A 12,132-nucleotide genomic window follows, 5' to 3' on the forward strand; every position below is an offset into this window, starting at 1 on the left:
ATTGTTGACTAATAAATTAATACATACACAAAATAAAATTTAAATAATTACTTATCTTTTTTTGCACGCAATATAGTGAAAGAAAATTTTTGGCTTAGTTCTCCAAATTGAGTTGAAAACCAGCTTTAATGGGTCAGATTGAATTGAGTCACCCCTAGCTGTACATTGCAACTTTGGCCCTTAATGCTTTGGATCTATGTGGGAACAATAAACAATTTAAAAGTTGACTTTTAGGTCTCGTCCCTGATCCTACGCCTCCCTCATCTCATCGCTACCCTTTTTTTGTGTCGCTGCTGCTTTCTTTTTTTGTCATTCACGATTGCTGTGCGTGGTTCGAACATGGGGCTTTCAAGATAAAGGAGGGTGAATCTTCCGCCAAGACAATTTGTCCTTTGTTAGTTATAGGGTAAATAATTATATATTATAAAAGCAAAACCAAGCACTTATTAAATTATCATACTAGGAACTAAATATTATATATATTATATTAAAAGTAATTATATTTAAATTAAAACAATATCATTTAAAAATATAAAATATTTTTTTATTTTTTCATAATAATATTGTATTTGTTTATTTTATAGTTAATTTTGATATACTAACAGTATAAGATATTTTATATAATTATCAATCACCTCTGTTCTTTTGAATAACTATTTCATGCTGTTAATATAAAAAATAATTATTTTTGCTGATGTAGTGTTACATAATTAAATATAATGTATCAAAATTTTAATTTTATTATAATTGTATATATTTATTTAATTATTACTGGGTTAAACGGTTCGACCAGTAATCTACCGGTTGAACCATTAACCCAGTGACCCAGTAATTTAATCGGGTCGATTACCGGTTCGGTTCTGATAACTATACTTTAAAGAGTAAAGTGTGATCTTCTATCTTTGAATAGTTTCTCTTTCATATTTATTTTTGGTCCCACCTATAAAATAAATGATGAGAGATTACACTTTACTCTCTAAAATAAAATTCAAACTTTAGAGGATTCAAATCCATTTTTGTTAGATTTGTTTATATTTATTTTTTTAATTATTTCAACTTTTAAAAAAATTTGAATTTTATAACTGATGTTTGAATTAAAGTAGTTAATTTTAATTATCTAAGATAAAATTAAAAATAAAAAATGATGAAAATGATGGCCATAGAAAATTAGAGGTGGTAGTAGTGGTGTTAACACTGTTGAGATTGTTATGATTTCGGGATAAAATTATTTTTTGAATTAAATAAATATGTCTTATGTATTATTACAAATATATTATAAAATTTATGTATTTTTGTATGGATGTGTATTTGTGTCTTTTATGTTTTTGCCTCTATTTTTTTTAGATAATAACCAATGCCTTATTATACGAAAAGTTAACGAGTAATTAATGCTGCAACAAATATTTTGTTTGATTGTTTCTTTCAAGATTTTGTTCACAAATATTTTAAAAGAATTTTATTTTTTTATACATGGAATACAATAGAAAACAGAAAACTTTCTTTCTCTTAACTAGTAATGCTCATAGGACAATTTATTTATTTGTAACTTTCATAGTTTCACTACAACTAATCATAATTTGAACCAAATTTCTGGTGTTAGAATTAAAAAAAGTTGTAAAAGTCAACAAAAAAATTAGAAAAATAGTATTTACTTTTTTTATGTTAAAAAGACCAAAATAATAGGAGTAATATTTTAATGAATTGCCAGCTAAGCAATAAAGTAGATAAATAGAGGAAAAGAGCTCAGTGATAGAAGAGATGCATATTGGAGTGCATTTCCCAACGGGTTCAGACACACGCTGTCTATTCTCTTCTCCAACAAAAAATGGCTTCCATAACTGATTTCGAATCCCAAGAAACCCAATAAACTAACTCCCCGAAAACAAACGGCACCGCCACCAGCAGAAGAAGAGAGCACCGAAAATCGAATCATTACAGAAACACTCTTAAGGAACCGAAGCCATGTTGGGAAAAGTGGTTCTCTCCTTCGTCTTTGTGCTCCTTCTCCTAATCTCATCCGCAATTTTCATTGGCCACCCCGATATTCGATCCCATTTCGTCCTAAAATCGCTTAATCAACCGGTTCAATGTGGACCCGAACCGCCTATTCGGGTTTACATGTACGATCTCCCACGCCGCTTTAACGTTGGCATGCTTAACAGCCAGAGCACGGAGGAGACTCCGGTAACCGCCAAGGACTTTCCGCCGTGGCCCGATAACTCTGGCCTGAGGAAGCAGCACAGCGTCGAGTACTGGATGATGGGCTCGCTCCTCTACGAACGCGACGGCGACAGCGTTGAAGACAGCAGAGATGCCGTTAGGGTTTCGGATCCGGAACTCGCGGACGCGTTCTTCGTCCCGTTCTTCTCGTCGCTGAGTTTCAACACGCATGGCCACACCATGACGGATCCGGATACCGAGTTTGATCGGCAATTGCAGGTGCGAGTTTCGTTTTTTTTTTTTTTTTTTCTTTGGTTTGTAATTTGGTCTTTTGTAATTATATGATGAAGCCGTTGATTGTTTATGACATGTTTATTTGGAAATTGATTGATTGTTTAATAATTCAGAGTTCAGTTCCTTAGCGTTATTTTTTACCGGAAGCAATTTGGCATATTTGGGCATGGCTGATCAATATATTTATGAGAAGATTGATGTTTTGTATTAAAGGTTTTGGCTAAATTAGTCATGTTTAGAAACTTATTTTATGTTTATAGACCTTTATTCACATTTACAAGTGTTGATTATGGTTCCTTGGCTCCAAATGCTTCTCAAACATCATCAGTTAAATTTAGCCTTAGCCTTATATGCTATACTTTGAGCTTTTAGGGCAGTGGCACAGATACCATAAGATTTCCATTTGTCTTCTTAATGATCACTTAGTAAAAAGTGTATTATTTTCTTCTTGCCTCAACATGAATGGCCCAACTGTCATGTTAATGTGTTCTGTTTTTTACATGCTACGTAATCCTTTGTTGTACTAATGGAATGTGTCTTGTCTCTGTTCATATTTCCTGTGAGTATTTTATCCTGTTGTTTTTCAAAATCCATTGTTAATAGTGAATATGGCTTTTTTTGTTCAGGTTGATTTGATGGATATTTTGAACAAGTCGGAATACTGGAAAAGGTCTGGAGGTAGAGACCATGTATTTCCCATGACACACCCCAACGCCTTTAGGTTCCTCCGAGATCAACTGAATGAATCTATTCAAGTTGTTGTGGATTTTGGCCGCTATCCCAAAAAAATGTCTAATTTGAACAAAGATGTGGTGTCACCCTATGTCCATGTTGTAGATTCTTATACTGACGACGATCTTCAAGATCCGTATGAGGCTCGTTCCACGTTGCTTTTCTTCCGAGGCAGGACTTTGCGGAAGGATGTATGTCTGGCTGAGTTTTTATTGGAAAAGATAATGTAAAATTTTAACTCTTTAAGGTTCAAAGGCAGTTATTTTTGTATGCTTTATTATGTTTGCAGGAAGGCATTATCAGGGCAAAACTAGCAAAGGTATTGGCCGGTATTAATGATGTTCACTATGAGCAAAGTTTTGCAACGGGAGAAAACATAAAAACGGTATGCAGTGTTATATTTCATAGCTATTGCTCTTTTTTATCTTGTTTATAGTAGGGACTTTTTTTGTTAATCATTCATCATAGTTTAAAGCTCCGGCAATTAATTTTCTTACCCATCATTTGGATATGATTGTGCTATATCTATAGCTCAAAGTTTTCGGATAACTTTGGTTGAGAGTAATATAGTTGTGGCTCTCCAGACATTCTCTCTCTCTCTCTCTCTGACCTTTGAACTTCCTTTAGAATCTAATCAAGTTAGACTACTATATTTTCTAGTGGAGAAAATTAATTTTCAGTTAATTAATTTCTTTCTGTTCCCCTTTACTTGCCATTGTAAGATCACTAACTATATAGCATTCCTTTATGGCTTGTTACTGATAAAACAGTCAGCTCAAGGAATGCGTTCATCAAAGTTCTGTTTGGATCCAGCAGGAGACACACCATCATCTTGTCGTCTTTTTGATGCAATTGTCAGTCACTGTGTTCCTGTCATTGTGAGTGATCAAATTGAACTCCCCTTTGAGGATGAGATTGACTACACCAAGTTCTCGGTTTTCTTCTCTTTCAAAGAGGCATTGCAGCCTGGTTACATGGTCAATCAGCTTCGTCAATTTCCAAAGGAGAAATGGACCGAAATGTGGAGGCAGCTCAAAAACATCTCCCATCATTATGAATTCCAATACCCTCCAAAGAAAGAAGATGCTGTTAATATGTTGTGGAGACAGGTCAAGCACAAGATTCCTGCAGTCAAACTTTCTGTTCATAGAAGCCGAAGGTTAAAAGTCCCTGATTGGTGGCGGAGGAGGAGATGATTCTTGGATCTTTTTTTTTTTTGCTGATCTTGTATATTCACTCTCTTCAGTTATGGTGACTATACCCCCCAAAAGGAAGAATCTCAGTTGATACGTCCTCGTTTCTGAGCATTTCGAAATAGATACTTTTGTAGAAGTTTCAATGTGTTGTTTGGATCTTCGGTCTCTGATATGGAGGACGTGTACAGTTCACTTGGGAGCTTGATGTTCATAAGCATTCCTGGTTCCGATGGAGTTCCTGGGATCTTCTGCTCACTTCTTAACGTGCAATGTCTGTTGCTTCTTTTATTGGTCATTTTGGTTGAGTAGGGAGCACTAGCAATATGCTCTGAATCGGGTTAAGAAAGATATATGGGAAAGGGATCAAGGTTTTTTCATTTGCATTTCATCGTGTTACCCAATTGAGTTTGTACATCCCGCGTCGATATCATCATATCATTAAACTACTTAAATGACAAAATTCATTTGAGTTCAACCTCACTTTTATGTATTTAAACTTTCTAAACTCTAAAGGGATAAAATATTATTCCACAAATTAGCTAGTTGAGAACCCCCCTTTAAATTTGGGAGATGTTTAGATTTATCATTTATCTCAATGCTAGAATATGCTCTCATTTGTTTTGTACCTAAGGCGCTGTGGAGGTTCAACTAGCCTTTCCAACCATTATAAGGCAACAACCTTCAAAAGATATTTGTGTGGACTTTGTAAATCTCATCTCTAATAATAACAGAAGAGGTGGTAAAATGTGTACTTATAAAAATTAATGTATTTTGGATATAATTTTTTTCACTTGACAATTATTATATTGGATGAAGAGAGTAGTTAGCTGATCGATGCCCTTAGCATGATTTTCTTTTTTTGGAAGAATAACAATAATTATTTTGGTCATTATTGGCAATAAATTCATTCTTGCCGCTAAATATCAAATAAAGTCAAATAATTACGGTAGATATTCCTATGTTTTAGAATTATTAGAAAGATAAATTATTTTTCTTTCCAACCATATATAGGCTTTGTTTTGGAATAATCTAACCAATTTGGATTCCCTCAATTTTATTTCTCACTTAAAAGGATAACATATAATATCTAGTCCTTTAATTTTTTTTCATATTCTTTTAGTCTCATCTATAAAATATATGATAAAAGATCATATTTAATCTTTTTAGGTGAAATTTTTTTTTTAAAGATTCATTCCCTAATCTAACCATATGGTTTTTTTCTTTTTGGTCATACCTAACCATATGAGATATTGCTTCCAAATGTAAGGCCTGAACGGGCCTCCTTGGGTCAATGAGTAGGCTGTGGGCCCGTGGCCCATAGGAAAGCCTTTTATATGGAATTCTGGTTCCTATTTCCAGATTCGCACCGACCTCACTACTCGAACTCGCGATTGAGCTATGCTCCAATAAACTCTCCAACTGGAAGAAAAAAGCTTGTATTTGTATGAGCCAGAGATAACGAAACGAAAATGTGAGTTTCAATTGATAATACAGAAGAAGAAGCAGAAGAATGAATGTTACAGTAGTTTTTGTTGTTGTTTCTGCTGCTGTTGAACGGAGTAAGTAATAAGTAACATTTTTTTTTGTCGATATTCTGAAATCAGGAGGGCTTCGGTTAATCGGCCCCCAACGCCAACCCCCGAATCAGAGGAACCGCAAGATCCCGAGCTCACACTTCGAGAAATCATCAACATCAAGGTTCCTGTTCTCTCCTTCTGGCTTCTGATTACTTATTTTCTTTATATTTTTATTTAATTTGGTTTTTTAGCTGATTGAGAGCGGAGAGAAAGAGCGCTTGAAGGAGCTTCTCAGGGAAAGACTCATTGAATGCGGTTGGAGGGATGAGATGAAATCTCTTTGCAGGTATTTTATTTTTTTTGTAATTAATAGTTAGTAATTATTACAAGCTATCATTTTGGATTTGACTAGGGTTAACTCATGGTTAATTAGGGCATTCGCCAAGAAGAAAGGGAGGAATAATGTAACGGTCGATGATCTTGTCCAGGTTATTACCCCTAAAGGCAGAGGTCTGTGCTTTTCTTTCTTTTTCTTTTAAGTTTTTATTATGCTTTTGATATTCAACTTGTGTTCTCGGGAATTTTGTAATTGCGGCATCTCGATGACTTGTTGCTGATGATCATGCAGATTTCGTAATAAACTATAAACTTTCTAAAATGCATCAGGCTTTTTGAGCATTGCCCCATCAATTCCTGTTGTTGTTTGTCAGTTGGAATCATTTTGCAGTTATATAACCTTACGTCATTGTAATCATAAGAAGCATTCTAAATTCTCCTTGTTTAGAAATTATGAGGATATCTGGGATGATGGTTTAGGAGGGATGCATCTTTATTCTTTTGTAAAGTTTAGGTGATACTACACTTGATACCTTTGTATTTCGTAATAACCTCCCTTGATAAACATTAAGCGTTGCATGATGTTGAAATTTACTTAGTATGGCTGGAAATACGATTGATGCCGCGTTTTCTTTTCAATGCAGCTTCTGTTCCAGACTCTGTGAAAGCTGAGTTGTTACAACGAATTAGATCATTTCTTGCATCGGCTGCTATATGATCGTGATAGCATTGTATCAGTGTGTGCATTCTCTGAATGGTAAGAGGCACGAACTCCACAACTAGCTATCCTGTCAACTGTTGTTTTGTGTAATATTATCTGTAAAGTTTGGACAAGCTTTATAGGTTACATCATGTTTGAAAAAGAGAAAAGCAAAAACGGGGGGTGGGTTTTCTGAGTTCTGTCCAGGCATGTAAACTTCAGGTCGAGTATTCTTGTTTCCCAATCAATTGCTAGGCATAGTTCATGAAAAATATTAGAAACACTAAATTGTAACATCCTTATCTACTTGTATTCCCTCCTGAGTACTTAGTTTGATTGAATTGAACGACTCTGGATCTTGTACTTGTTTTAAGAAGACTAACAGTAGAAACAAACAAAATCAAAAACCTTGTTTAACAGAGTTTATCAAGAGGATTAGAGGAACAAGAGCCCGGGTCAATGTAATTCATATGGGGATCACTAATCGAAATAAATCAATTGTGATCCGACGCTGGCCAATATCTCAATACATAAGGGCGTGTTTATAAGTTGAAGTTTAGGAGGTGAGGGGAAGGGCGCCTTAAAGAGTAAAGTGGAGTCTATACGCTGAAGCCGTTTCCTTTAATTCATTCGCCTTTAAAATGCTTACAAACACAAACTAACAGTTACTTCGCATCCTCTCTTAATGATTGATCCGTTTGAATGAATAAATAGTTAGCGTTTCGAGCAGTGTTTCAGTTTGGGATTGCTTTATCCACGTCTTGTTAGTCATTAGACCAGCGAAAACATGCCAAATTATGTATAGACAACTCGCCCAAAACTGATACATTTAAGTTGTTTTTGATATACAAAGCAGATTTATGGGTGTAATGATTATTCTGACTAAGAATAACTGGGATATGACAATGAGATAAATCTCAAAATAGTTTCTGATTCGAGTCTTAAAGTAATCTATGAAATTAATAATTATTTAAATTTGTCTCCGAAATTGTCTTTCTAGACTCACAGTAGTCCCTAAAATAATTTTCGTCACGTTGTCCTTTCTCTTTTCCATTTCCAGTTTTCCTTTCCGTTCTTTTACGGTTCCTATCTCCTTCTTCAACCCTTATCCAATTTTCCTTTTCCTTTCCCTTTTACGTTTCCTTTTTTTTTTCCTCCAACCCATCTCCAATTTCTTTTTTCTTCTTTCCTTTTCGGTAATCACTGCCAATAAAAAAATAGGACTTTGTAATTGTTTAAGCAATTCAGATGAAACAAAATAATAATTTATTAATTCACACTGAAAGATAATAAAATAGGACTTTGTAATTGTTTAAGCAATTCAGATGAAACAAAATAATAATTTATTAATTCACACTGAAAGATAATAAAAGATGGAAAGAATTGTCACCTTTTTCTAAGAAGAGGTAACAGAAAAGAAAAAGATTACCGTCATGGTCTATCTTTCTCTCAGATGTAAGTTATAGCTTCCTCCTGTGCTCCACTTTTTTTATAAGGTAAATTTTGTTTTATTCATGTGAATCTTGCATGTGCTATTTTTTTTCATGATCATTACAAGCTTAGCCAATTTAATTCCATTATTGTGTTTGAATTTTCAATGTTAGTGTGTTACAATTGAACAATAGAGAGGAATTTGTGAATTGAATATAATTTGGAAGGGAAGGGGAAGGGAAAAGAAAGACTGTTTTTTTTTTTAATAAATATAAAACGACGTTATTTTAGTGGTGGGTTTTTTTTTAAATAAATATAAAACGACGTCGTTTTACTGGTTTTTAATGATAAGGATGGACGAGAGTCTTGGAGGACAATTTTAGGGACCAATTTGAGTAATTATTAATTTCAGATATTACTTTAAGGTTTGAGTGCAAATTTAGGGGCTACTTTGAGATTTAACTCATATAACAACTCTAGTATGGCTCTTATTCGATTGAACAAGTGGATGATTGATTTTGAGAGTAATCGGTCAAATTCGTCATGAAAGATATTTTTTAATCAAATCCGCTATTTAAATATTTTAATTTACACATCTTAGTTTTTCTGTCACTTTTTTTATTAATTACATCAAAATTCGTTGATATGGTAGTCAAGTGACGCCACACTGACAACAACATACATTCCACAGTCCTAATTGATGGCTAACATGATAAATTTATGAAATTAAATCAAATCAATTTCAAATTAAGGACAGGTATTGGAAATTTTCAATTTAAAAGCCAATTAAGATTGATATGTGTGTGCTGCTATGTTACTTAATGTGTCATATGATATCAACAAATTCTAATACCATCAACTACAAAAAATGATGAAATGAATAATATGACTAACCAAATTTTTGAAAAACGAATTTGATCAAAAAAAAATTTAGAAATTAATTCAAAAAATGAATAATATTTGAGTGATGAATTTGACCAATTAGTCTTAATTTGGATTAATTGATTGGGTTTTGCCATCTGTAATTGTCAAATTTCTTTTATTTCTTATTTCTCTCCTTTTTGTTGGTATTTTTAGATATTAGGTGTTAAAATTGTGGCTATATAAAGATACGCGGTAAATTAGTCAACCGCCAAAAAGAAGGAATTTTTATTTTTTTTTTTATTATAAAATTAAAATTTTTATTTTTTGAAAAAATTTTATTGAAACTTTAATCTCTGAATCTAATTTTTTTGAGCAAGTTTGCTGTAACCAACAAACTTCAAATTTCTAAGCTTTACTACCAGTAAGGACAACAACCATCATTATCATCGTTTTCAAAAATACACAAAAATAAATCGTATTTAACAATGGTATAGTAGGAATGGTGTTTTTCTAACACGTTAATTTTGAATAAATCTAGTTTAGTTTAATTTGTGTGAGAAAAAAAGTTGGAGAGTTAAATATTCGACAAACAATAAATATGGCTTCTTCAACATAGGTGGCGGCAATGGCAACCATTATGATCGTCTCCAAAAATACATACAAATAACATATATTTAACAATGGTGTAGTAGGAATGATGCTACTCAACACAAAAAAAAACTTAAAAATTTGAAGTTTGCCGGTAGATACAACAAACTTTATGAATTTATAGTTACTACGAACTTGCCCCCACAAAAAAAAAAAAAGTTAGATTCTGGAAATTAAAGTTTTAATAATTTTTTTTGAAAAATAATTTTTTTTTATAATAAAAAAAATCTCCAAGAAGAACCTATAGGCTTCTTGGGCCTAGGCTCTGCGGATCACTAACAATCAATACTCAACATTAACTCCAGCAATATCTTTTTCATTATTTTGATGAAAATCTAAAGCAAGAAGCAACTTCTTATATGGACTATATTCCTAACAGGTTGTAAGCAAAAAACTAAGTTGTTCTTGACTAAAATAAAAGTCATTTGTTAACCAAAAAAAAAATATAAAAGTCATTTGGTAATCAAATTCAATAATTTATCTAAAAACTCGTTGGATTTACATCTATTTAGAATTTGAAAAGTTAAACTTAGTTGTGGAGCTAAATTTGTATACTTTTTTTTTATATAGACATCGAGGCCTAAAGTCCCAAAAAAAAAAACTAGATAAAAATTATCCTAAAAAAAGCAGTTCCAATAAAATTTGCATTAAAACTTAAAGAAATATACGATGAAAACTATCATAAATTTGTTTACTTTTAACACGAGCTTGATAGCCTTGGTCATTTGTTCCGTTTGATTTTTTTTTTTCCTTGTTATACAATATGGTGTGGTGATAAAAGGATAATTGTCATTCATTGTATTGCTTTTATCCATGATAATACAAGATAAAAAGAAATAGTGAACTTATATATTCTCTCAAAAGATTTGGTATTTTTGAGGAAAAACTATAGTAGAAGTGTTTTAACTTTTTATTTTAATAAATGATTCATTTTTAAACGCTTTTTATTAAGTAAGCAGTATTACATTTTTTATTAATTAAACAAATTTTAATTTTTTATTTATTATATTTTATAAAAATTTATTAGAATTTAAGAATTAAGATTTAAGATTTAAAGTTCAATATTTAGAATTTAAAATTTAAGATTTAAGATTTAGACTTTAAAGTTCAAAAAGTGATACACTTTTTATTTTTATTTTTTTTGGAGCACATTAGCATTTGTCTAAATAAATACATAACAAATATATTAAAAATTTAAACTTTATATATTTATTTAAAAACTTTTTAAATTAGTAACAGTAACATGTGTTTTCAAGATATATATTAGATGTTAACTAAATCCAATAAAAAAATACGAAGAGTATTAGGGTTAGCAAATTTTATGATTTAATTAGTTATTAGTAATATTTTTAATAGTGTAAAATTATATCTAATAATGTAAGATTACTTCTTTTTTTACTGATTAAATACTGACTAAATTTTAATAAAAATATTGGTCTTCTATACTTTCTTAAAAAATATAGTAAAACTCGTTGATTTGTCAAGTTAAATAGTAAAAACTGACTGGCAAAACCATTTTATTCTTGTTTACTTATATGAAGTTACTTTGGTTTGCTTGTCAACATTTAATGTGGACGTTATGTTAGTCTAAATACAAGTGTATGTATTCATAATCCAGTCTATTAAAATTTTAAAACTACCCATTTTTTTAAGAATTAGAATCAAACAGTGTTTAAATTAACTAACCAGTACGAACCAGTCCAAATGAAGCAATCTAAGAGTAGGCGAATGCCAACAAATTCGGAGAGCCCGTTTCGTTGCATTACTATAACATTAAAGAGACAAAAAAAAAAATCAGAACTTATCTTATTTGATATTTATTAATTATTATTATAATAAATATTAAATAAAATAAATTCTATCTATTTTTGTTTAGTTTTTTTTATTATAAAATATTTATGTTCTGTTCATGTTGGCAGCGCTGATGGAGCCACGTTATGAGAAGGGGGCAATGGTCCCCCAAACTAATAAAATGTATATATAAATTTTTAATTTTTTAGTTTAACCTCTTTTTAATTTTTAATTTTTTTTTTTTCTTAATTTATATTTTTCATGTTAGCCCCTCCCAAAATAATTTCTAGCTCCGCCCCTGAGCGCTGAGTTGTGTGCTGAAATTTAAAGCTCCTTTTCAGCTTTCTCATATAGTAGAGCTGATATTTTTCTCCACTGAAATGCTATCATTAGCATATAATATTATATAAGTTCCCAATATATGAATGATTAAATAGTCATGGGAATTCATCTCCTTCTGTAG

The 12,132-nt window shown here is 31.7% G+C and overlaps 2 protein-coding genes across 3 annotated transcripts; both read left to right on the forward strand.

Moving 5' to 3' along the window:
* Positions 1-1,767: 1,767 nt before the first annotated feature.
* LOC130968880 (probable arabinosyltransferase ARAD1) lies at positions 1,768-4,965 on the forward strand. Its single transcript, XM_057894354.1, has 4 exons — positions 1,768-2,439; positions 3,081-3,377; positions 3,476-3,571; positions 3,957-4,965. The coding sequence occupies exons 1-4, from the start codon at positions 1,963-1,965 to the stop codon at positions 4,380-4,382; spliced, it is 1,296 nt and encodes a 431-aa protein (XP_057750337.1). The 5' UTR covers positions 1,768-1,962; the 3' UTR covers positions 4,383-4,965.
* A 781-nt stretch (positions 4,966-5,746) lies between these two features.
* LOC130968881 (transcription and mRNA export factor ENY2) lies at positions 5,747-7,300 on the forward strand. 2 transcript variants are annotated; one of them, XM_057894355.1, is made up of 5 exons: positions 5,747-5,853; positions 5,987-6,080; positions 6,151-6,245; positions 6,333-6,409; positions 6,880-7,300. In XM_057894355.1, coding segments are annotated over exons 1-5 (342 nt in total). In that variant the 5' UTR covers positions 5,747-5,851; the 3' UTR covers positions 6,954-7,300. The 2 variants fall into 2 exon arrangements, with proteins under 2 accessions (XP_057750338.1, XP_057750339.1); XM_057894356.1 differs by having other exon boundaries at positions 5,755-5,853; positions 6,160-6,245.
* The last annotated feature ends 4,832 nt before the right edge of the window (positions 7,301-12,132 follow it).

This window comes from Arachis stenosperma, chromosome 3 (assembly GCF_014773155.1).
Source record: "Arachis stenosperma cultivar V10309 chromosome 3, arast.V10309.gnm1.PFL2, whole genome shotgun sequence".
In the NCBI taxonomy this organism is placed as follows: domain Eukaryota; kingdom Viridiplantae; phylum Streptophyta; class Magnoliopsida; order Fabales; family Fabaceae; genus Arachis; species Arachis stenosperma.

Bases quoted from the DNA above. Each gene is read 5' to 3' on its own strand.
- LOC130968880 (XM_057894354.1), top strand. From the start codon at position 1,963: ATGTTGGGAAAAGTGGTTCTCTCCTTCGTCTTTGTGCTCCTTCTCCTA. The intron at 2,440-3,080 runs GTGCGAGTTTCG...TTTTTTGTTCAG, and splicing joins AGTTTGATCGGCAATTGCAG to GTTGATTTGATGGATATTTT. The intron at 3,572-3,956 runs GTATGCAGTGTT...CTGATAAAACAG, and splicing joins CGGGAGAAAACATAAAAACG to TCAGCTCAAGGAATGCGTTC.
- LOC130968881 (XM_057894355.1), top strand. The intron at 6,081-6,150 runs GTTCCTGTTCTC...TTGGTTTTTTAG, and splicing joins GAGAAATCATCAACATCAAG to CTGATTGAGAGCGGAGAGAA. The intron at 6,410-6,879 runs GTCTGTGCTTTT...TTTTCAATGCAG, and splicing joins TATTACCCCTAAAGGCAGAG to CTTCTGTTCCAGACTCTGTG.